Source organism: Amblyraja radiata, chromosome 4, assembly GCF_010909765.2.
Source record: "Amblyraja radiata isolate CabotCenter1 chromosome 4, sAmbRad1.1.pri, whole genome shotgun sequence".
Taxonomy (NCBI): domain Eukaryota; kingdom Metazoa; phylum Chordata; class Chondrichthyes; order Rajiformes; family Rajidae; genus Amblyraja; species Amblyraja radiata.
In genome coordinates, this window is record NC_045959.1 from 57,665,378 (window position 1) to 57,689,549 (window position 24,172).

General features: G+C 45.5%; 1 protein-coding gene and 1 long non-coding RNA gene across 5 annotated transcripts in view; one reads left to right on the forward strand and one right to left on the reverse strand.

Annotated features, from left to right (window-relative positions):
* Nucleotides 1-24,172, forward strand: part of osbpl1a (oxysterol binding protein like 1A) — a 128,762-nt gene that overhangs the window by 84,672 nt on the left and 19,918 nt on the right. For all 4 annotated transcript variants that reach the window (XM_033019514.1, XM_033019513.1, XM_033019512.1 and 1 more), the window contains exons 18-20: nt 15,085-15,160; nt 18,605-18,739; nt 21,413-21,510. In XM_033019514.1, the coding sequence (XP_032875405.1) occupies nt 15,085-15,160; nt 18,605-18,739; nt 21,413-21,510 (309 nt within the window). The remainder of the gene's footprint in view (nt 1-15,084; nt 15,161-18,604; nt 18,740-21,412; nt 21,511-24,172) is intronic.
* On the reverse strand, nt 17,329-23,429 carry LOC116972141. The gene is made up of 3 exons (XR_004411726.1): nt 23,418-23,429; nt 18,083-18,084; nt 17,329-17,419 (listed from the first exon to the last, which is right to left on the reverse strand). It is a non-coding gene; the product is annotated as an uncharacterized LOC116972141 (long non-coding RNA).

The following is a 24,172-nucleotide window of genomic DNA, read 5'->3' on the forward strand; positions in this document are numbered from 1 at the left end:
TGTCCATTTCCCTCCCCAGATGTTGCCTGTTCCTCCAGCACTTTGTGTTCTATGCAAGATTCCAGCACCTGCAGTTCCTCGTGTCTGCGAATGTATTCTTTGCTTTTTTTATCCAGTGGTATATTTGAAAGAACAAACTTGATACCAAGACTTAAATTTTAATGAATGTAAGAGATATTCTCTGCTCCAGTATCATCTGTGGTTCACTCTCCTCTGATCTGGTTACCTCTTCAAGCCTGCTACTGTTAGTATTTTTGATTGTATTGTGCAGGTTTCTTAATGGCTTTAAATATATTGAAATGAAATGTACTGCATTGAACACAAGTCTCTGGCGCTGTAAAGCAGCAATGCTACCACTCCATATAACTGGGCCCTTTGGCCCACCGAGTCCACGTCAGCCATTGATCACCCGAGTTCTATGTTATCCCATCTTTGAACTCACTCCCTATGTACTTGGGGCAATTTACAGAAGCCAATTAACCTACAAACCCGCACGTCCTTGGAAGGAAACCAGAGCACCTGGAGGAAAGCCACGTGGTCACACAGAGCACGCATAAACTTACACACAGGTGGCCCCCGAGGTCGGGATCGAACCCGGGTCTCTGGCGCTGTGAGGCACTGGTTCTACCAGCTGCGCCACTGTGCCACTCCAATAGGACAGATGACAAAGAATAAACTGTTGTGTTTGGTTTGGTCTCCAGGATGTTACCTGAGTTTGGGGGCTTGAGTTCTAGGGAGAGGTTAAATAGACTGGGAATTTTTTTCTCCTTGGGAGCGTAGGAGGCTGTGGGGTGACCTTATTGAGGTGTACGGATAAAGTGAACACTCAGTCTCTTTCCCAGAGTGGAGGATTCTAAAACTAGAGGGCAGAAGCTTGTGAGAGGAGAGAGATTTCAGAGGGACCTCGGGGACAACATTTCACTCAGAGGGTAGTCTGTATCCGGAATGAGCTGCCAGAGGAAGCAATAGAAGCGGATACAATGATGAATTTAAAAATACATTTGGACAGATATATGGATCGGAAGGGATACAAATGCAGGCAAATAGTATTAGCGCAGGATGCCAAGTTGGTGGGCATGGACAAGGTGGGCCGAAGGGCCTGTTTCGTTGCTGTAAAGCTGCATGACTCTAAATATAATTTAATTATTACATTGTTTACGCTCATTGGCAAAATTGAATGGTTGTTAATTAGGATATTGTACAGAAGACTTTAGAGTGTTGCTATTTGGCACACATAAATCATTTAACAAATTAGAATAGTTGGCATTTATATTTTTATATATTGATGAATTTGTGTGCATTTGAGAGTCAAGGTTATACTGTTCGGAACCAGGCCCTTCAGCCCAACTCATGCATGCTGACCAATATGCCCATATGCGCTAGTCCCATTTGCCCAAACTTGGCCTCTATCGCTCTAAACCTTTCCTATCCATGTACCTGTCGATATAACCTTTAAGTACTATTAGAGTACCTGCCTCAACTATCGCCTCTGGCAGCTCGTTCCAAACACTCACCACCCTCTGTGTGAAAAAGATGCTCCTCAGGATCCTATTAAATCTTTTCCCTCAAACCTTTGTCCTCTAGTTCTTGAATCCCCCGTCCTAGGTAAAATACTCTGTGCATTCACCCTATCTATTCCTCATAATTTTATAAGCCTCGGCCTTCTCTGAGCTCCAAAAAATGAAGTCCTTGCCTGGCCATCCTCTCCCTGTAGCTCATGAAGAATAAGGAATAGGTTCCAGACATATGGTAAAGAAAGACCTATCCCAAAAGCATTAATGGGTGCTTGAGATCAGCATGATGGGCTGAAGGGCCTGTTTGCCTACTGTATAAAGCTGACTCAAGACTAGACAAGGGTCCACCAGCAGATGTTGTCCCCTCATCCCATTCCTGTTCTGAGTGTGATTCCACCTTTTGGTGACCACCTGGGCAATGATTGGTATTAGTTTATCATTGTTAATCATAGTGGCGCAGCGGTAGAGTTGCTGCCTTACAGCGCCAGAGACCCAGGTTCAATCCTGACTACAGGTGCTGTCTGTACGGAGTTTGCATGTTCTCCCTGTGACCGCTTGGGGTTTCTCCGGGTGCCTCCCACATCCCAAAGCCGTGCGGGTTTGTAGTTTATTTGGCTTCTTGAAATAGTCCCTAGTGTGTAGGATAGAACTAGTGTGCGGGGTGATCGCTGGTTGGCGCGGGCGGACTCAGTGGGCTGTTTCCATGCTGTATAGCCAAACTAATCAAATGATGTTGTTGTACCTGCCTCAAATGCACCCTCTTGCAGCTCATTCCATATACCCACCAATAGTGCTAGTGGATGGGGATCACTTGTCAGCAAGGATCACTGGTCAGCAAGGACTTGATGGGCCAAACGGCCTGTTTCTTTGCTGAGTTATCTACACACATAATCCAGAGCCCTCTATTCCCCACTCATCCATGTGCTTCTCCAAAAGCATCATAAATGCCACTATTGTATCTTCCTCACCTACACTCCTGGCAATGTGTTCCAGTCACTCACCACCCTCAGTGTAAAAAAAACCCTCCATTAAACTTTGCCTCTCTCACCTTCAGGCTATGCCCACTAGTTTTTATTTTTTACATCTTGGGGGAAAGGTTCTGACTGACTACCATGTCTATGCCCCTCATCATTTTATATATTTCTATCAGGTCTCCCTGCAACCTCTGGCGTTCCGGAGAAAACAATCCAAGTCTGTCCAACCACTCACTGCAGCTAATACCCCCTAATCATTCTGTCCGCATTCTGGTAACCCTCCTCTGCATCCTCTCCAAAGCCTCCACATCCTGTAATGGGGCGTCAGGAACTGCACACAATTTGGTATAATCAAAGTCCTATCAAGCTGCATCACGGTGTCAGGAGTTATGGGGGAAAGGCAGGAGAATGGGGTTGAGAGGGAAAGATAGATCAGCCATGATTGAATGGTGAAGTAGACTTGATGGGTCGAATGGCCTAATTCTGCTCCTATTTATGAACATGAATCATACCCTTTCTGACTCTTGTACTCAAATGCCACGACTGACGAAAGCAAGCATACCACATGCCAACTTTACCTCTCAATCTACTTGTGTTGCCACTTTCTAGGAGGTATGGACTTGGACTCCAAGATCCCTCTGTCCATCAATGATGTTAAGAGTCATATAATTAATTGTACATTTTCCCCTTACATTTGACCTCACAAAGTGCGACACTTCACACTTGCTCGCATTAAACTCCATCTGCCATTTCTCCGCCCATTTCTGTACCTGATCCATGCCCCGCTGTAAACCTAGGAAGATGTTTGCGACATGCAGAATCTACAGGACACAATTCAGAATATAAGTAATTTTGATGACTCGCCTCTTTCAAGACTCCGGTTTGTAGGTCATCTGGTCCTTGGGTTGTAATCTTTTAAGACTTAATCCTCTGAGATTCATCGCTCCAGTTCTGGGACACCTCGGTTTAATTACATCTTAAGGGCTGGTGATTCCTAAGTCTTTCGATTCTCCCATGAAGTGCTTTGTAAAATCCACCTCTTTGACAAAGCTTTTGATCATCTTGGTGAGGATATGGGACAACTCTTTTGTTGGGAACTTGGAAGATTTTATAATATTAGCAGCGTTATTAATATTAATATGAATCTTATAGAAATATAATATTATAAAAGGACTGGACAAGCTAGATGCAGAAAATGTTCCCGAGTCCAGAACCAGGGGCCACAGTCTTAGAATAAAGCGGAGGCCCTCTTCCCCCCCCCCCCCCCCCCCCCCCCCATCCTTCTACACTCCAGCGGGTACAGGCCCAGTGCCGTCAAACGTTCATCTTTGGAGGGAGTGGACAGATGATGTTTTGGATGTTTCACCACCCTGTCTAACTAATTTGCCGCTTTCAGTATTACCAGGGATCTGTGGGTGGAACAAATGTTGTAGCTTAGTGTGGATTTTGAGCCAAAAGGAGCTTGATATGTCTATTATGAGACACTGCACTTTATCATCCATGTGAATCTTTGCAGATAATTGCGATCATGTACTGTAAAAATTCAGTTATATTAAAAACAACCCTACAGTTTAGTAAGCCTGTCATATACATACTAATTGTACAAATTAAGTTAAATGAATAGCAGTGCATTGTGTACAAAAACATGCGAGGAATAGATCGGGTAAATGCACAGACTCTTGCCCAGGGAAGGAGAATCAAGAACCAGAGGACATAGGTTTAAGGTGAGGGGGGGGGATAGATTTGATAGGAACATATGGGGTAACCTTTTACACAAAGGATGGTGGGTGTATGGAACGAGCTGCCAGAAGAGGTTACTTTTAAGAAGCATTTGGACAGGTACATGGATAGGACAGTTTTAGAGGGATATTAGACCAAGTGCAGACCCGTTGGGTCTGTTCCCCCAATGTGCGGGGCGGGGGCGGGGGGGGGGGGGGGGGGGGCAAGTGGCGCCACACACATTAACCACCCCCCCCACACACACTAACTACCCCCCTGCACACACGCTAACTACCCCCTTGTTAATATATTAATATTATTAATTTGCTCCTTTTACCCCATAACCGCCCTGTCTATTGACTCATAGCCCCCAACTCACAGGCGTGTCTAGAGAGGGAGGGGGGTAGAGAGTGAGGGCAGAGAGAGAAGGGCGGGGAGTGGGAGGGGGGAGGGGGGGGGGAGGGAGGAGGGGAGGGGGGTTTACGAGAGGGGGGAACGGGATGGGGGCGATGTTGGCGAGAGTCGGGAGAGGTTGTGGAGTTCGTGGTGGGAGAGTTGTGAGAGGAGGGAGTCGTTGCAGAGGGGGTGTAGGTTTTTATTAAAGGACTTGCGAGAGGAGCGACTGGCAGCACGTTGGGTTTGCAGCGGGAGGGAGGGAAGGAGGATGGGGGAGAGGGGGGACCTGCACTCTGTAGCGGGCGGCTCGGACGGGGCTGACCTGGGCGAGCGTGGGGGAGCCTAGGCAGCTCTCGTGTGACAATTCCCCGCGGATCAACGGAGGAATTTCAGGTTTCCCAGAGGAAGTTAGCCCTGCAGCGACAATAAACTGCCGCCTCCATGTTCTACCATCGGGTGGGGGAGGCGGAGTGAATTCCAGAAGCCTCGATTGGTGGGAATGTGGGCATTGTGACGTCAGCAGCTCAAGCGGCGATTATATATATTGTTTAAAGTGAGTTTTGTGATCAATTTTATTCAAAATCTGTGTAAGTTGGGATAAAGGGCCTGTTTCCATAATGTATGACTGCAGGCACCTTGCTTTTTGTGTGTGCTTGATTTATGCATTATTAGAATAATGCGCTTGTCCAATTACTACCAAAGTTTAATCTCCATACACAATTTTGGAATAACGTACTCAATTTTATGCCTGGCAAGCTTTCATATCGGCTTTCTAACTCACCTTGCAAGTTCAGTTTTGCTCAACAGAAAGAAAGCATTGTGCAGATGGAAGTGGGGGGGGGGGGGGGGCTTTATAATGTTGGACATTGTGATTTACCTTCATTTCAATCGCAATGTAGTCTCGTATGGTGCTCGGTGTATGATTTTGATTTACATGCTACTTTTCAAGCCCATAACCCCAGCATAAAATGCCAAGGACCTGAATAGCATTCAGTTTTGGCGCCCTTGCTATTGGAAAGATGCCATCAAAAATGCTATTTTGATTAGTACAGGTGTCATGGGGAGAAGGCAGGGGAATGGGGTTAAGAGGGAATGATAGATCAGCCATGATTGAACGGCTGAGTAGACTCAATGGGCTGAATGGACAAAGATTCTGCGCCTCTAACTTATGAACACGCACAGGAAAGATTTAGAGGCATATGTTTGAAACATAGGCACATCTTAGTTGGTATTAAGCTGTGCCAATGGCCTCTTTTCCTGTTCTAGAATTCTATTAGTGAAAACCTACCGTTCCAGTTCAGTTGTGTTGTATCAGTTTGTATTATTTAATCAGATGTATTCTTTATGTTGGATCCAATTTTTGTGCATGTGGATTTCATTAGATTTACAAAGATGTTGCCAGGACTGGAGGGCCTGAGTTATGGGAAGAGGTTGGGCAGTCTAGGAGGCCAAGTCAATGGATATTGTAAGGTGGAGATTGACAGATTATTTATTAGTACGGGTGTCAGTATTCCTTAGAATGGTCCAATAGTGCCAGAAACTATCTCGGCGTTCTGTAACGTAAACATCAACGCAATATGCAGTTACTGCTTTACTCAAATAAATATCAGATATTGGAGCTAGAGTCAGTATTTCAACGTGATGCTTGTCTTATAGACATAGATAGGGTAGACATTCTGAACCTTTCTCCCAGGGTGGAAATGTCCACCACTAGAGGGCATAGCTTTAGTGAGAGGTGGGAGGTTTAAAGGTGATGTGTGGGGCAAATCGTTTACACAGAGGGTGGTAGATGCCTGTAGCCTGTAACGCGCTGCCAGGGGTAGTGGTGCGGTCAAATACGACAGTGGCCTTTAAGAGGCTTTTGAATAGGTACATAGAAGCGCAGGCACTGGAAGAATTTGGATCATGTACAGACGGATGAGATCAGTTTAACTTGGCATCATGTTCAGCACAAACATTGTGGGCCGAAGGGCCCGTCCCTGTGCTGTACTGTTCTATGTTCTTTTTAAAAAGGTATTTCCCAAGTGCTTTCACAGTAAGTAAACAGAACTGAGCTCTGCGGAAAAATATAGAAATTGTAAAGAAAGTACTGTATTTACAGTCAGCATTTTTCCCTTGAAAATTTTAAAACGCATAAACTAATATAAAAATACAAACTGCTGGAAGATCTCAGCAAGTCAGGCAGTTTCTAGAGGTTTGAGGGGACACCTGGTAGAAGTATATAAAATTATGAGGCATAGATTGGGTAGACAGTCGGAACCTTTTCTCCAGGTTGGAAATGTCAATGATTAGAGGGCATAGCTTTAAGGTGAGGGGGCAAAGTTCAAAGGACTTGTGCGGTCTAAGTTTATTTTTTCCACATAGAGGGTGGTGGGTGCCTGGAACATGCTGCGCCTGGTGTGGTGGTGGAGGCAGATACAATAGTGGCGTTTAAGACTTTTGGATACGCACAGATATGGAGGGATAGATTCAAGTTCAAGTGAGTTTATTGTCATGTGTCCCTGATAGGACAATGAAATTCTTGCTTTGCTTCAGCACACAGAACATAGTAGGCATTGACTACAAAACAGATCAGTGTGTCCATATACCATTGTATAAATATATAAACACATGTATAAATAGACTGTTAAAGTGCAAATAACAGATAATGGGTTATTAATGATCAGAGTTTTGTCCAAGCCAGGTTTAATAGCCTGATGGCTGTGGGGAAGTAGCTATTCCTGAACCTGGTTGTTGCAGTCTTCAGGCTCCTGTACCTTCTACCTGAAGGTAGCAGGGAGATGAGTGTGTGGCCAGGATGGTGTGGGTCTTTGATGATACTGCCAGCCTTTTTAAGGCAGCGACTGCGATAAATCCCCTCGATGGAAGGAAGGTCAGAGCCGATGATGGACTGGGCAGTGTTTACTACTTTTTGTAGTCTTTTCCTCTCCAGGGCACTCAAGTTGCCGAACCAAGCCACGATGCAACCGGTCAGCATGCTCTCTACTGTGCACCTGTAGAAGTTAGAGAGAGTCCTCCTTGACAAACCGACTCTTCGTAATCTTCTCAGGATGTGTATGCAGATAAGAGTTGGTCTTGGCATCATGGTTGGCACATACATTGTGGGCTGAAGAGCCTGTTTCAGTGCGGTACAGCAACTGATGTTCATCTGTGGAGGGAAATGGACAGTCAACGTTTCATGAGAGGAACATTCTTCAGACTTGAATCATCAGTTTAGTTTAACTGAGACTCTAGGAATTTAGCATAAATATTGATCCCATAGGATCCCAAACTCTCGCTCCGTGTCAGCTAGATGAAGGAGCAATTTATTGGAAAAGACTCAAAGTGCTGGATTGATGCAGCGGATCAGGCAAAATCTCTGGAGAACAGGTGAATAGCTGAAGTTTCGGGTTCCGACTTCAGTATACGCCGTAGTCAGCATCAATAGTGCATTATATAGTAAGAAAAAACTGCAGATGCTGGTTTAAATCGAAGGGAGACACAAAATGCAAGAGTAACTCAGCGGGAGAGAAGAAGAAGCGTCTCGACCAGAAACGTCGCCCATTCCTTCTCTCCAGAGATGCTGCCTTACCCACTGAGTTACTCCAGCATTTTGTGTCTACTGTGCATTATATAGTGTTACAGATACAGAGAAAAAGTGAAAGGTCTGCACTGAGGTAGGTTGGAAGATGAAACATTCCAGAGCCCTGACAATCTTTGTGTCTCCACGATCAAAACCGAAAGGGGGAATATCGGTGGAATTTAAATGGGTTCAAGTTGAAGTCAAGTTTCGTTTATTGTCATCTGTACAACAACGGTGAGGTACAGGTACAATGACAATCTTGCAGCAGCAACACAGGCACATAGCCTCAGACAATGCACTAAACATGAATTGTATGTAGTTTATATATGAATTCCACACCGTAAAAACAAAGACTAATTTAAAAAAAAACAGGTCAGCAACGCAAAACGCAGTTAGAAAAAAAACAAGACGTTAGTGCAAATTATACAATTAGAAAACAAAATAAGTCCATGGTAGTGCAAGCGGTGATACGTAGTGTTCCATTGCCGAGGTAGGATTAGGGTTGTGCAGATTGGTTCAAGAACTTGATGGTTGTGGGGAAAACAGCTGTTCTTGAACCTGGTGGTGTGGGACTCAACGTAAATCTCCGCAAGTTAAAGACTGAATCACTGAATATGGTGGAGGACCTGTGTTTAGATCTTTAGAAATGTGCAGCGGGTGGCACGGTGGCGCGTGGTAGAGTTGGTGCCTTACAGCGCCAGAAACAACGCCATAGTCTATTGTAACCCGGGTTCAATCCTGACTACGGGTGCTGTCTGCACGGAGTTTGTACGTTCTCCCCTTGACCATGTGGGTTTTCTCTGGGAGCTCCGGTTTCCTCCCACATTCCAAAGACGTACAGGTTGTAGGTTAATTGGCTTCAGTAATAATTGTAAATTGTCCCTAATGTGTGGGATAGTGCTAGTGTACAGGGTGATCTCTGGTTGGCACGGACTTGGTAGGTTAAAGGGCCTGTTGCCAGGCTATATCTATAAACTAAACTAAAATCTAAACGTCAAGGCCAGTTTGAGATTTGGTGGTAGTGTTTGGTGCTTTAAGAGAGAGATGAGATGCTGACATTTGTATCTTTGCTCTTCAAACTCTTTGATGTGTTGTCTGCAGATGATGCTTCACCAGAGACCAGTTCAACAATAATGAAAGTCAAGCCCAATACTTTGTCCATTTTCCCGTTGAATCAACTCGATAGAAGGGCTTTTAGGAACACACTTTTTGGTAATCTGAAGAATATTGTGGGATAGTGATCTAAGGGTACAAGTACATAGTTCCCTGAAAGTGGCATCTCTGGAGAGCATGGATAGGTCACATTTTGGGTCATGACCCCTCTTCAGACTCCAGTGTGTTCTCCAGAGATGCTTCCTGACCTGCTGAGTTATTCCAGCACTTTGTGTCCTTTGTGTATTAATCAGCATGTGTATTTCTTTGTTTCTACATAGAAGTTGGGATGTTCCATTACAGTTGTACAAGGCGTTGGTGAGGCTGCATTTGGAGTATTATGTTCAGTTTTGGTCACCCTGCTATAGGAAGGATGTCATTAAACTGGATAGAGTGCAGAGAAGATTTACAATGATGTTGCATAGACTAGAGGGCTTGAGCTACGGAGAGAGGTTGGGCAGGCTTGGACTTTTTTTCCTTGGGGTGCAGGAGGCTGAGGGATGATCCTATACATGTATATAAAATCATGAGGGAAATAGATAGTGAATGCGCTGTCATTTTCCCAGCAGAGGTAAATCTTGGGTTTAAGGTGAGAGGGGGATGATTTAATAGGAACCTGAGGGGCAACTTTTCTCACAGACGGTGGTGGGTGAATGGAACAAGCTGCCAGAGGAGGTAATTGAGGCAGATAGATAAATACTTAAAAGTCTTTTGGACAGGTACATGGATGAGAAAGGTTTAAAGGAATATGGACCAAATGCATGTAAATGACTCTGGCTTAGATGGGACATCCTGGTCAGCTTGGTCGAGTTGGGCTGAAGGGCCCGATGCCGTGACGCTGGACCTGATGCTAGAGATGAGTTTCGAAACACAAAGAACACTATTTAGAGTTCCGTCCACTGAGTAAAATCTGTTTAAGGCTCCATGGACATTTTAAAATCCTCTGTATTCGAACAGTCAAGCACAGGAACTGGCCTTTTGGTCTGAACACGATGCCAGGCTAAACTAATCTCCTCTGCCTGCACATGATCCATATCCCTCCATTCCCTGCATATCCATGCCTATCCAAAAACCTTTTAAAGACCTCTGCCTCCACCACCACCCCCCATTGCAGTGTGTTCCATGCCCTCACTACTGTGTAAACAAATACATGCCCCGCACAACTCCTTTAAACTTTGCCTCTCTCACCATAAAGCTCTGCCCTCTGGCCTTTGCATTTTCACCCAGGTAGAAAAAGGTTCTGGCTGTCGACCTCATCTATGCCTCTCATAATTTAACATAATTTATCAGGTCTCCCCTCAACATCCAATGCTCCAGAGAAAGCAATCCAAGTCTGTCCTATCTCTCCGTCGAGTTTAAAACTCTAAAGTACTTTGGGGTTGAGGGGAGTCCGTGCATTTACGCTGAATTGACCCAGATTAAAGATGACGGCGCAGTGGTAGAGTTGCTGCCTTACAGCGCCAGAGACCTGGGTTTGATCCTGACGGCGGGTGCTGTCGGTACGGAGTTTATATTTCTCCCCGTGACCTGCTTGGGTTTTCTCTGGAATCTCCAGTTCCCTCATACTCCAAAGAAGTGCAGGTTTGTAGATTAATTGGCTTGGTATAATTATAAATTGCTACCTGTGTATGTAGGATAGTATTGGTGTGCAGAGGGCCGAAGGGGCTGTTTCCACATGGTATCTCTAAACTAAACTAAATCCCTCTGTTTTGGTTTTGTTGCATTGCGGATGTTTAGATATTGAGACTCATTGGCAAAGTGTCAAGGAAAAATTGGAAAGCCAATCTCTGTAATTTGAAGCTGCCTGTGTTGAATAGTCTAACAATGAATTGCTGGCTGATATGTCATGTCAGACTGTATAAATAATACAGGTGGTGCGATGATGGTTGTTGTGCATTTGCTCTACAAGTGATTGTGGCTCTTTATCTGGCTTATTTGCCCAGATTTTAAGGTCTATTTGTGCGCAGCTTTCAACCCAGCGGTATGAACGCTGATTTCTGTATTTTCAAGTGACCCCTGCATTCCCTCCCCCACCCCAGTTGTCCTACCAGTTCTACTATACACAATCCACCCCTGTATCCATCTTGTTATCATATCGTCCCCAGCCAACAATGGGCTCCACCCTTCCTTGAGTTTAGTTTATTGTGACATGTACCGAGGTACAGTCAAAAGCCGTCTTGGTTATCTGTTGCCAACCCTGATTTGTTCTGGCCTTCCTACCTCCAGTTGTTGTGTCCCCCCCCCCCCACCTCTATTTTCAGTCTGCAGAAGGGTCCCAACCTGAAACATCACCCATCCTTTTTCTCCAGAGATTCTGCCTGACCCACTGAGTTCCTTCAGCACTTTGTGTCTAACATCCTGCAATATCTCCAAGCACTTCCCACGAATTTTAACACAAAATTGTCAAAGACTAGAGGATATAGCTTAAAGGTGAGAGGGGAAAGGTTTGAAGGAGATGTGCGGAGCAAGTTTTTTTTTTACACATTTTGGTTGGTGGGTGCCTGCAATGTGCTGCCAGGGGTGGTGGTGGAGGAAGTTTTGATAGTGGTGTTTAAGAGGCTTTAAGATAGGTGCATGGATATGGAGAGACATGAATCACGTGCAGTTTGATTTAGCATCGTGTTTGTATAAAAATACCTGGCTGAAAGTCCTGTTCCTATGGTGTACATTTCTGTGTTCTATGATTATAAATAAAGGGGTTACCTGGCATAACTGATAAATTGTTTGTTTTATATTTTATCTGTGTGTTAGAATGCAGAACAGTACAGAACATGAACAGGCCCTTTGGTCTACAATGTGTGTGCCAAGCATGATGCCAAGTTAAACTGATCTCTTCTGCCTGCACATGATGCATATCCTATTCCCTACCGTTACATGTGCCTAGCTCAAATCCTCTTGAATGCCACTATTGTATCTGCCCCCACTACCATCCCTGGCAGTGCGTTCCAGGCACCCATCACCCAATCCATGCTGTAGCACTCTGACTAAGTAAGAATTTCATTGTTCCATTCCCAATGCAAATGACAATTAAACTTAAATCTGTTCTCTCTTGACTCTTGAGGCTTGATGATATGGGTCTGTTTTCCCATAGGCGTCAGAAGCTGAGGGGTGATCAGATACAATCATGAGGGGCACGGGTAAGGTGAATAGCCACAGTCCTTGTCTGCTGGGTGTAGGGGAATCTAAATCTAGAAGCATAGATTTAAGGTGAGAAGGGAACCTTAGGGGCTTCTTTTTCACACAGGTGGGTGTATGGAATGAGCTGCCAGAGGAGGTGGGTGACGCAGGTTCCACAACAATACTTAAAATACATTGGGGCAGGTTCATGGATAGGAATAGTTGAGAGGGATATGGGCCAAATGCATCCAAAGGTTTTGAGTGCAGGCAAGTAGGACTAGTTTGGTTGGGCAACTTGGTCAGCATGGATGAGTTAGACTGATGAGTAAAATCAGTCAGATAGTGAAAATTAGCCCAAATTATGATTAGCCATGGCCTTTCGTGCACCATTCATGAACACTGGGAGTTTGAAGAAGGGTCCTGACCCAAAACATTGCCTCTCTATCAGGGAATTGAGGACCAGAGTATGGGAATTGAGGACCAGAGGATGGGAATTGAGGACCAGAGGACATAGGTTCAAGGTGAAGGGGAAAAGATTGAATAGGAATCCGAGGGGTAACTTTTTCACGCAAAGGGTGGTGGGTGTATGGAACAAGCTGCCAGAGGAGGTAATTGAGGCTGGGACTATCCTATTGTTTAACAGTTAGACAGGTACATGGATGGGACAGGTTTGGAGGGATATGGACCAAGTGCAGGCAAGTGGGACTAGTGTAGCTGGGACATTGTTGGCTGGTGTGGGCAAGTTGGGCCGAAGGGCCTGTTTCCACATTGTATCACTCTATGACTGTTTCCACATTGTATCACTCTAAGTCCTCCAGAAATAGTCATACACACAGAAACAGGTCCTTTGGCCCGAACTGCCCATGCTGACTAAGATGCCCCATCTACGCTAGTCGCAACTGTCCATGTTTGCCTCCTATCCCTCCCTATAAATTGAGCTGAACTACTATCTACTTAATTAGAGACCCTCGGGCCATCATTGCTTGGATTTTATTGGAATTTATCTTGCACTAAACATTATTCACATTATTCTCTTTATTATGTACCTGTACACTGTGGCTAGCTCGATTGTAATTATCTATAGTCTTTCCGCTAACTGGTTAGCCCGTAACAAAAGCTTTTCACAATACCTCGGTGCATGTGACAATAAACTAGACTAAACCTTTCCTATCCATGCACCTGTCTATATGTATTTTAAAATATTGTGATAGTATGTGCCTCAACTACCTCCTCTGCCTGACCCACTGAGTTACTCCAGCACTTTCTGTTTTACTCAAGATTCCAGCATCTGCAATTCCTTGTGTCTCCAACACTAGGAGTCTTGTGTATTTAGAGTAATTTTGTGTCCTCTTCAGTTCGTTGAGGGTGAGGGTGAACACAGAGAGACAATGAATTGGATCGATGTCTCATCGTCGTTTGAAAGAGGTTGCATTTAAACACCAATTAAATGAATGAAGAACTGATCAAATTTGCAAAGCTTCGTTTGCTAGTTAATCTGTTCCGTGAGCTTAATTGTTTCAAAGACATAGCATGGAAACAGGCCCTTTGGCCCACCAAGTCCACGCCAATCATCGATCAACTAGTTCACACTAGTTATAGTCATACAGCACGGAAACTGGCCCTTCGGCACAACTTGCCCACGCCGACCAAGATGTCCCATCAACACTCGTCTGACTTGCCTGTGTTTAGCCCATATCCCTCTAAACCTGTCCTAACCATGTACGCGTCTAATTGTTTCTTAAACATTACTGCAGTCCCTGCCTCAACTACATTCTGTTCCTTACATCCACAACCCTTTGCGTGAAAAAGTAAACCCTCAAATTCCTATAAAATCTTTCCCCTTTCAACTTAAACCTTTGACTTCTGTTTACTACTCTAGGCAAGAGATGCTGTGTCTACCCGATCTATTCCTCTCATGATTTCTACACCTCTGTAAAATCACCCCTCCTCCTGCACTCCATGGAACAGAGCACAGCCTGCTCAACCTCTTCCTATAGCTCAGACCCTCAAATCCTCATGTTCTATATTATCCCACTTTCTCAACTACTCCCAACACACTAGGGGGCAATTTACAGAGGACCAATTAACCCACCAACCCGCACGTCTTTAGGATGTTGGAGGAAACTGGAGCACCTGGAGGAAACCCTCGCGGTCACAAGGAAAAAATGCGCAAACTCCACGTGGACAGCACCTGAGGTCAGGAATGAACCCGTGTCTCTGGCAGTAGCTCCACTGTGTCGTCCAACCAAAGAAATTAGTTTAGTTTAGTTTAGAGAAACAGCACGGGAACAGGTCCTTCAGCCCACGGGGTCTGCGCCAACCAGTGATCCCCACGTATTAATACTATCCTACATGCACTAGGGTCAATTTACACTTATACCAAACCAATGAACCTCCGTACCTGTACGTCTTTGGAGTGTGGGAGGAAACAGAAGATCTTGGAGAAAACCCACGCAGATCACAGGGAGAACGTATAAACTCCGTACAGACAGCACCCGTAGTTGGGATGGAACCCGGGTCTCCGGCGCTGTAAGGCAGCAACTCTACCGCTGCGCCACCGTGCCGAGTTAATTTGTGTTTGCAGCTGGAGGTCAGATTGAGTTATTAATTACGTTCTATGAGAATTTTTTGCTTCTCTACTCTGTTTCAGAACAAGCTTGCCAGCACCGATGTTTTCCAGAGATGACTTCAGTATTTGGAGTATTCTGCGCAAGTGCATCGGAATGGTGAGCCCAACTAGTGGTTGTGTGGGTGTTTATAGATGCAAATCAGAGAAGATTGAAATGAATTGAATTGAATACATTTTATTAGCCAAGTATGTATACATACAAATAATTTGCCTTGGTGCTTCCCTCGCAAGTAACAACACGATATACAGTAGACAATTAAAAATAAAACATTATAATTTAAACTTGTGAAGAATGAAATAAAATACCAGAGCAAAAGGAGGCTACAGACTTTCGGTTGTTGAGTAGAGCTAGTGCTCGTCAAAAAAAAATGTTTTTATGCCTGGCTGTGGCGGCTTTGACAGTTTGGAGTCGCCTTGCAGAGGGAAGTGATTCAAAGAGTTTGTAGCCAGGGTGAGAGCGGTCAGAGATGATCTTACCCGCTCGCTTCCTGGCCCTTGCAGTGTACAGTTCGTCAATGGGGGGAAGGTTGCAGCCAACAACCTCTCGGCTGATCGAACGATTCGCTGCAGCCTCCGGTTGTCATGCTTGGTGGCTGAGCCAAACCAGACCATGATGGAGAAGGCAGTATAAAACTGGACCATCATTGCATGTGGCAGATTGTGCTTCCTCAGCTGCCGCATGCAATGATGTTGTGCCTTTTTGACTGTGGAGTCAATGGTGGCCCCCCATTTAAAGTCCCTGGTGATGATGATTCCAAGGAAGTTAAATGACTCCACAGATGTGACTGTGGTGTTGTTGATGGTGAGTGGGGGGAGGGGAGGGGGAGCTCTCCTAAAGTCTACAATCAATTCTACTGTCTTAAGAGCATTATGCTCCAGGTGTTGTGATGGCACCAGGATGCCAGCTGTGTCACTTCCTGTCTAGGCAGATTCCTCCCCATCCTGGATCAGTCCAATCAGGGTTGTGTCGTCCGCAAATTTGAGAAGCTTGACAGTGGTCTGTGGAGGTGCAGTCGTTGGGGTAGAGAGAGTGAAGGGAGGGGAGAGTACGCAGCCTTGCGGTGCTCCTATGCTGAGGATCAGCGGGTCTGAAATGTGCTTTCCCAGCCTCACATGCTGCTTCCTGCCTGACAGGAAGTTGATGATCCACTGACAGAGGGGTTCAGGCACAGTCAACTGGGAGAATTTGGAGTGTAGTAGCTCTGGCACAATGGTGTTGAATGCAGAGCTAAAATCCACAAACAAAATCCTGGCGGTCTAGGTGCTGGAGGATGAAGTGCAGGCCTAGGTTTGATTGCGTCATCCACTGATCTATTTGCCCAGTATGCAAACTGCAGAGGGTCCAGCAGGGGGTTTGTGATATTTTTCAGGTGGTCCAGCACAAGAGGTTTTTAGATAGGTACATGAATATGCAAGAATATGAATCATGGATCATGTGTAGGCAGAGGAGATTAGTTTAATTTAACGTCATGTTCAGCATGGATGCTGTGGGCCAAAGGGCCTGTTCCTGTGCTGTACTATTAAACATAGAAAACAAAATAGGTGCAGGAATAAGAGTAGGCCATTCGGCCCTTCAAGCCGTGTCATGGGAAGCATTCACGGTACTATTCAATATGATTATGGCTGATCATCCAAAATCAGTACTCTGCTTTTCCCCCAATATCCCTTGATTCCCTGTTCCTAGATTCCTATTCCATGTTCTATTAAAATACAGACTATTTCAAATGTATGTGGAGCCTTAAACAGAATTTACTCAGTGGACAGAACTCCGAGTGGTGTTCTTTGACTTCAGAGACCCATCTCTAGAATCAGATGCAGAGTCACAGTCACAGAAACAGGCCCTTCAGCCAAACTTGTCCATGTTGACCAAGATACCCTATCTAAGCTGGTTCCATTTACCTGCAAATACTTTTATTAAACTGTAGTGATGGCACCAATATATATCACTCGACAAGTGGTATAGGGGCATCAGTGGGTTAGACTGTTTGATTTAGCTCTTCGGACTAACGGGATCAAGGGATAAGGGGAGAAAGCAGGAACGGGGTACTGATTTTGGATGATCAGCCATGATCATATTGAATCGCGGTGCTGGCTTGAAGGGCCGAATGGCCTACTCCTGCACCTATTTTCTATGTTTCTAACCATTTTCCCAGAATGGAAATTTCAAATACTAGAGGGCTTAGCTTTAAGGTGAGAGGGAGATATAATAGAGGCATTTAAGCGGCTTTTGGCCCATATCCCTATGAACCCTTCCTAATCATAAATCTGTCCAAATGTCTTTTAAGAGTTGTAATTGCATCCACTTCTATAGCTTCCTTTGGCAGCTCCTTCCAGTTATGGACTACCCTCTGACTGACTAAAATGTTCCTGCTGGTCCATCTTAAATCTCCTCCCTCTCTCCTTAAGCCTGTGCCCTCCAGTTTTAGACTCACCACTGTAAGGGAAAAGGACTGAGTGTTCAGAATCCTCTACCCTGGGAATAAGTCTGAATATTTAAGAGACAATTGGACAGGTACATGGATAGGATAGGTCATAGACATATAGTGTGGAAACAGGCCCTTCATCCTAACCTGCCCACTCCAACCAACATATTCCTCCTACTGAATCAAAACCAGGGGGCAGCAACCCAACGGAATGATTTAGAAAAACGGTCAAATCTGCAAAACGGCTTATTTTTTTACAAATTTCAGAAGTGGCGTTCAGAAGTTCTCCTCCTCTCTCCGGACCTTCGATATTCCATCTACACTAGTCCTGCTTCTCTATGTTTGGCACCTATCAGTCTAAACCTATCCTATCCATGTACCTGTCTAAATGTTTCTCAAACATTGCGATAGTACCAGCTTCAACTACCTCCTCCAGCAGCTCGTTCCATACATCCATCACCCTTTGTGTGAACAAATTACCCTCAGGTTTCTATTAAATCTCTCCCCCCTCACCTTAAACCTATGTCTTCTGGTTCTTGATTCTGGGCAAGAGACTCTGTGCGTCCACCCGATCTATTCTTGTCATGATTTTATACAACTCTATAAGATCACCTCACATACTCCTGTGCTCCAAGGAATACAGTCCCAACCTGCTAAACTCTCCCTATATCTCAGGCCCTCGAGTCCTGGCAACATCCTCATAAATCGTCCCTGCACCTTTTCCAGCTTGACAACAAGTTTTCTATAATATGGTGCCCAAAACTGAACACAATAGTGAAGAAGGGTCTCGACCCGAAACATCACCTATTCCTTTCTCCAGAGATGTTGCCTGACCCGCTGAGTTACTCTGGCATTTTGTGTCTATCTTCACTGAACACAATACTCTAAATGTGGTCTAACCAACGTCTTAGATAACCGCAACATGACCTACCAACTTCTATACTCAAAGTTTATAGCGATATGGGCTAAACGCGGGGAAGGTGTGATTAGTGTAGATAGGGCGTGTTGGTCGGCGAGGGCAAGTTGTGTCGAAGGGCCTGTTTCCATGCTGCGTTACTCTATGACTCTATTTCGGTGTGTTTTCTGTGTAATGGTCACCTGCAAATTCTCTGTTGCAGGAGCTGTCAAAGATTGCGATGCCGGTGATATTTAACGAGCCACTGAGCTTTCTACAGCGACTCACAGAATACATGGAGCATACGTACCTCATCCATGAAGCAATCAGCTCCCGGACTTCACTGGACAGGATGCAGGTACGTCTGCTGTTCGCTGAAACACTGCTGTGTACCACAAAGTTTCTGTTCCACACACTGGCATAGGATATGGACCAGTATAGCACAGGGACAGGACCTTTGGCCCACAATGTCCATGCCCAATGGTGTCAGGTAAAATAAATATGCATGAAAGAACTGCAGATGCTGGCATACTAAAATAGAGACAAAGTGCTGGAGTAACTCAATGGGTCAGGCAGCATCTTTTAGTTTACTTTAGTTTAGAGATACAGCGTGGAGGCAGGCCGTTCATCCCATCTAGTCCACACAGACCAGCGATCACCCTGTGCACTAGCACTATCCGACACTAAGGAGAATTTACAATTTTTACTCAAGTCAAATGAACCTGCAAAACCTGCACGTCTGTGAAGTGTGGAAGGAAACCGGAGAAAACCCATGCAGTCACGGGGAAGAACGTACAAACTCCGTACAGACAACACTCGGGGTCAGGATCGAACCTGGGTCTCTGGCTGCGCCACCATGCCACCCATGAACAGGCACCATGAGTAAAGGTATCTCCTTTTCTCCAGACATGATGCGTGACCCGCTGAGTTGCTCCAGCATTTTGCGCCTTTCTCAAGTTAAACTAATCTTCACCGTGTGGCTTTTTGTCTAGGTGCTCCAGTTTCTTCCCATATTACAAAGGCGTGCAGGCGTGTAGGTTAATTGGCCTCTGTAAATTGTCGCTGGTGTGTAGGATAAAACTAGTGTTGGTCGCCACGGACTTGGCTGGCCGTAGGGTTTGCTTCCACACTGTATCTCTGAACTAAACCTCTTCTTATAGCAAACACCTCCTAGTCCAGGCATCATTATGGTAATGAGAGATACAAAGTGCTGTAGCAACTCAGCGTGTCAGGCTGTGTCTCTGGAGAAAAAGGAATAGGTGACTATTCTGGATCCGAAACATCACCTATCCTTTTCCCCCAGAGATGCTGCTTAACGCATTGAGTTATTCCAGCACTTTGTGTCTATCTTTGATATAACCAGCATCTGCAGTTCTTTGTTTCTACATCATTACAGTAATCCCCATGCACCCTCTCCAAAATCTCCACATCTCTCTTGTAACAGGGCAACCAAAACTGACACAATATTCCAACTAACCTATAAAGCTGCATCATGACTTCCAGACTATTACACTACCTATGCAAGCTAAACCATATACTGTCTTTACAGTTGGCTGTGGAGGCCGTCAGTCGATATTTTTAAGGCAGAAATAGATAGATTCTTGATGAGTAAGGGTGTCAGGGATTATGGGCAGAAGGCAGGAGAATGAGGTTAGAAGGGAAAGATAGATGGTTGAATGCCGGAGTAGAATTGATGGGCCGAATGGCCTAATTCTGCTCCTATTACTTATGATTATGAATATGAACGTTTAATTTTGCCAGTTACTTGTTAATTATTTCTCGTGACTCCCCTTTCCCTTCCTCATTTCTGTTTTAAGCCCCTCTTTATACTTTTTATACTCCTGACTCGCCTCTCCCTTCATTAGTGAATGCTTACTTCCCCTGTATAAAAATGATTTGCCCCACAGGATCCTATTAAATCTTTCCCCTCTAACTTTAAACCTACATTCTCTTGTTTTAGATTGGCTTACCCTGGGACAAAGGGGAATAGATAGGATGAATGAACTGTATTTTCTCCCAGGTAGAGGAATCAAGAACTCGAGGGCATTGTTTAACATGAGAGGGCAAAGATTTAATAGAGACCTGAGGGAACAACATTTAAAAGACATTTGGAGAGTATATGGATAGGTAAGGTTCAGAGGGATGTAGAAACAAAGAAGCACAGAAATGCTGGAGTAACTCAGCGGGTCAGACAGCATCTATGGAGAAATTGGATAGGTGACGTTTTGGGTCCAGACCCTTTTTCAGACCTGACCCAAAACGTCACCATGATCTCTGGAGATGTTGCCTGACTCACTGAACTACTCCAGCTAAGGTTTAGAGAGAATGTGTAGAAATGAACTGCAGATGCTGTTTTATACCAAATATAGACACTAAATGCTGGAGTAACTCAGCAGGTCAGGCAGCATCTCTGGAGAAAATTGAGAGATTTCGGGTCGGGTCTGAAGAAGGGTCCCGACCAAACGATTTGGACACGCTAGAGGCAGGAAACATGTTCCCGATGTTGGGGGAGTCCAGAACCAGGGGCCACAGTTTAAGAATAAGGAGTAAACCATTTAGAACAAAGACGATGAAACACTTTTTCTCACAGAGAGTTGTGAGTCTGTGGAATTCTCTGCCTCAGAGGGTGGTGGAGGCAGGTTCTCTGGATGCTTTCAAGAGAAAGCTAGATAGGGCACTTAAAAATAGTGGAGTCAGGGGATATGGGGAGAAGGCAGGAACGGGGTACTGATTTGGGATGATCAGCCATGATCACATTGAATGGCGATGCTGGCTCGAAGGGCCAAATGGCCTACTCGTGCACCTATTGTCTATTGTCTAAAAAGGTTACCTGTCTTCCAGAGATGCTGCCTGACCCGCTGAGTCACTCCAGCACAGTGTCCATTTAAGGTTTAGAGGGATATGGGCCAAACACAGGCAGGTGGGACTGGTGCAGATGGAGCATCTTGGTCTGCGAAGGGCCTGTTTCCGTGCTGTATGACTGTCCAACTCTAATAGATCCTTTCTGTACTTTTTATTTTTCGGAAAACAGTGTGTGGCAGCCTTTGCCGTTTCAGCCGTGGCGTCTCAGTGGGAGAGAACGGGGAAGCCATTTAACCCTCTCCTCGGTGAGACCTATGAACTTATCAGGTGAGCAATATGTTCGCTTCACTCATTCACCTTGACCAGTGTTTCAGTGATGCGCTGCCAATGTGTCAATTCACCACCACAAGTGTTGGAGGCAAAGATCATCAGGGTGGCACGGTGGCGCAGCGGTAGAGTTGCTGCTTCACAGCCGCAGAGACCCGGGTTCGGTTCTGACTAAGGGGGCTGTCTGTACGGAGTTTGTACATTCTCCCCGTGACTGCGTGGGTTTTCTCCGGGTGTTCCGGTTTCCTCCCGCACTCCAAATACGTGCAGGTTTGTAGGTTAACTGGCTTGGTATAATTATAAATTGTCCCCAGTGCGTAGGATAGTTGGCCACAGGGCCTGGTTCCGCGCTGTATCTCTAAATTAAACTGAACATCACTTCCTTTCAGAAGGAGGTGAAAGTGATGTCACAGGTAGATAGAGTGGTCAAGAAGGCTTTCGGCATATTGGCCTTCATCAGTATTGGGACTTTATGTTACTTGTACAAAACATTGGTGAGGCTGCATTTAAAGTAACCTGTTCAGTTTTGGTCACCCTGGTTATAGGAAATACTAGACCAAGTACAGACCCTTTGTGTCTGTTCCCCCAACGTGCGGTTGTGGGGGGGGGGGAGGCGGCATGCAGCGTCACACACACTAACTATCCCCCCCCCCCGCACTCACGCTAATTACCCCCTTGATATTATATTAATATTATTAATTTGCTCCTTTTACCCCATAACCACCCTATCTACTGACGCATAGCCCCCAACTTGCAGTCACATCTAGAGAGGGGGGGGGGATTGGTGGGGGTAGAGAGAGAGGGGAGGAGAGAGAGAGGGTGAGAGTGAGGGGGAGAGAAAGGGGGTGCTGAGAGGGGGGTGAGGGGGAGAGATGGGGAGCAGGGAGGGAAGAGGGTAGGGGTGGGGGAGGGATGGAGGGGGAGAGGGGAGGGGGGGGAAGAGGACGAGGGGGGAGAGGAGGAGGGGGGGAAGAGGGAGAGTGGAGAGAGGAGGGGGGGAGAGAGGAGAGAGAGGGGAGGAGGGGGGGGGGGGGGAGAGAGTAAACCCAAACCCCCCAAACAACCATTTGCAGGCAGTGCTTTTTTCCTTCAAACTAACCATAACCATATTTTCATTTTCAAACCAAATTAAGGGTACTTACTCACAGCTGTGTAGACATTTGTTCAGTCATTCAGAGCTCAGACCTCCATGTTGTAGAGACTGATTGGGGCACACCACTTCCTGGTTTTATAGTCCCTCCCCCATCCCACCAGCAGGAGCAGCAGAGAGAATGGGGAATTTTGTAAAATCATTAATATCTCTGTCATATTTCATCGACGGGAAAAATCCTCGGCACACATGCGGCGGAGGGGGGCTCTGAGCGAGGTGGCCAAAAATGACGGCCGTAGGTGGCGGCGTTCTCTCGGAAATCGCAGCACAGATCGCCAAAACCGGTCAAGAACAGAGTTTTAGTAATATAGATGTAGTTAAGCTGCAGAGAGGATTTATGAGGATGTTTCCAGGACGTGTGAGCCTGAGCTACATGGAGAGGTTGGGCAGGCTAGGACTTTACTCCTTGGAGTGCAGGAGGATGAGGGGTGATCGTATAGAGGTGTACAAGATCATTAGAAGACTAGATAGGGTAAATCCACAGAGTCTTTTACTCAGAGAAAGGGAATCAAAAACTAGAGGACATGGGTTTAAGGTGAAGAGGGAAAGATTTAATAGGAATGAGGGGCAGCTTTTTTACACAAAGGGTGGTAGATATATGGATCATAGATACATAGAAAATAGGTGCAGGAGTAGGCCATTCGGCCCTTCGAGCCTGCACCGCCATTCAATATGATCATGGCTGATCATCCAGTATCCTGTACCTGCCTTCTCTCCATACCCCCTGATCCCTTTAGCCACAAGGGCCACATCTAACTCCCTCTTAAATATAGCCAATGAACTGGCCTCAACTACCTTCTGTGGCAGAGAGTTCCAGAGATTCGCCACTCTCTGTGTGAATCTCTGGAACTCTCTGCCACAGAAGGTAGTTGAGGCCAGTTCATTGGCTATATTTAAGAGGGAGTTAGATGAGCTGCCAGAGGAGGTAGTTGAGGCAGGTATTATCACAATGTTTAAAAAAACATGGAAAGGGACATGGATTGGATGGGTTCAGTGTGATATGGACCAAACACAGGCAGGTGGGACATGTGGGCAAGTTGGGGCCAAGCTGCTGTTATGAGAAGCCGGCGAAATGCATGGAAAAACAAGCAAGACATTTATAGATATCTGTACTGTTGTAGAGCCACAGAGCATGGAACAGGCCCTGTGGCCCAACTCGTCCATGCCGACCAAGATAACCCATCTAAGCTAGAACCAATTGCATGCTTTTAACCCATATCCCTCCAAACCTTTCATATCCACGTACTTGTCCAATTGTCTTTTAAATATTGTAATAGTTTTTCCTCAACCACCTCCCCTGGCAGCTTGTTCCATATACCCATCACACTGTGTGGGGGAACAAAAGTTGTCCCTCGGGTTCAGATTAAATCTTTTCCCTCTCACCTTATACCTGTACTCCCTAGTTTTAGACTACCCTGTACTATGATAAAGACCATCACTTCATCTATGTCCCTCATGACTTAAAACAAATCCTTTACAAGGTCACCCCTCAGCCTCCTGTGCTCCAGAGAG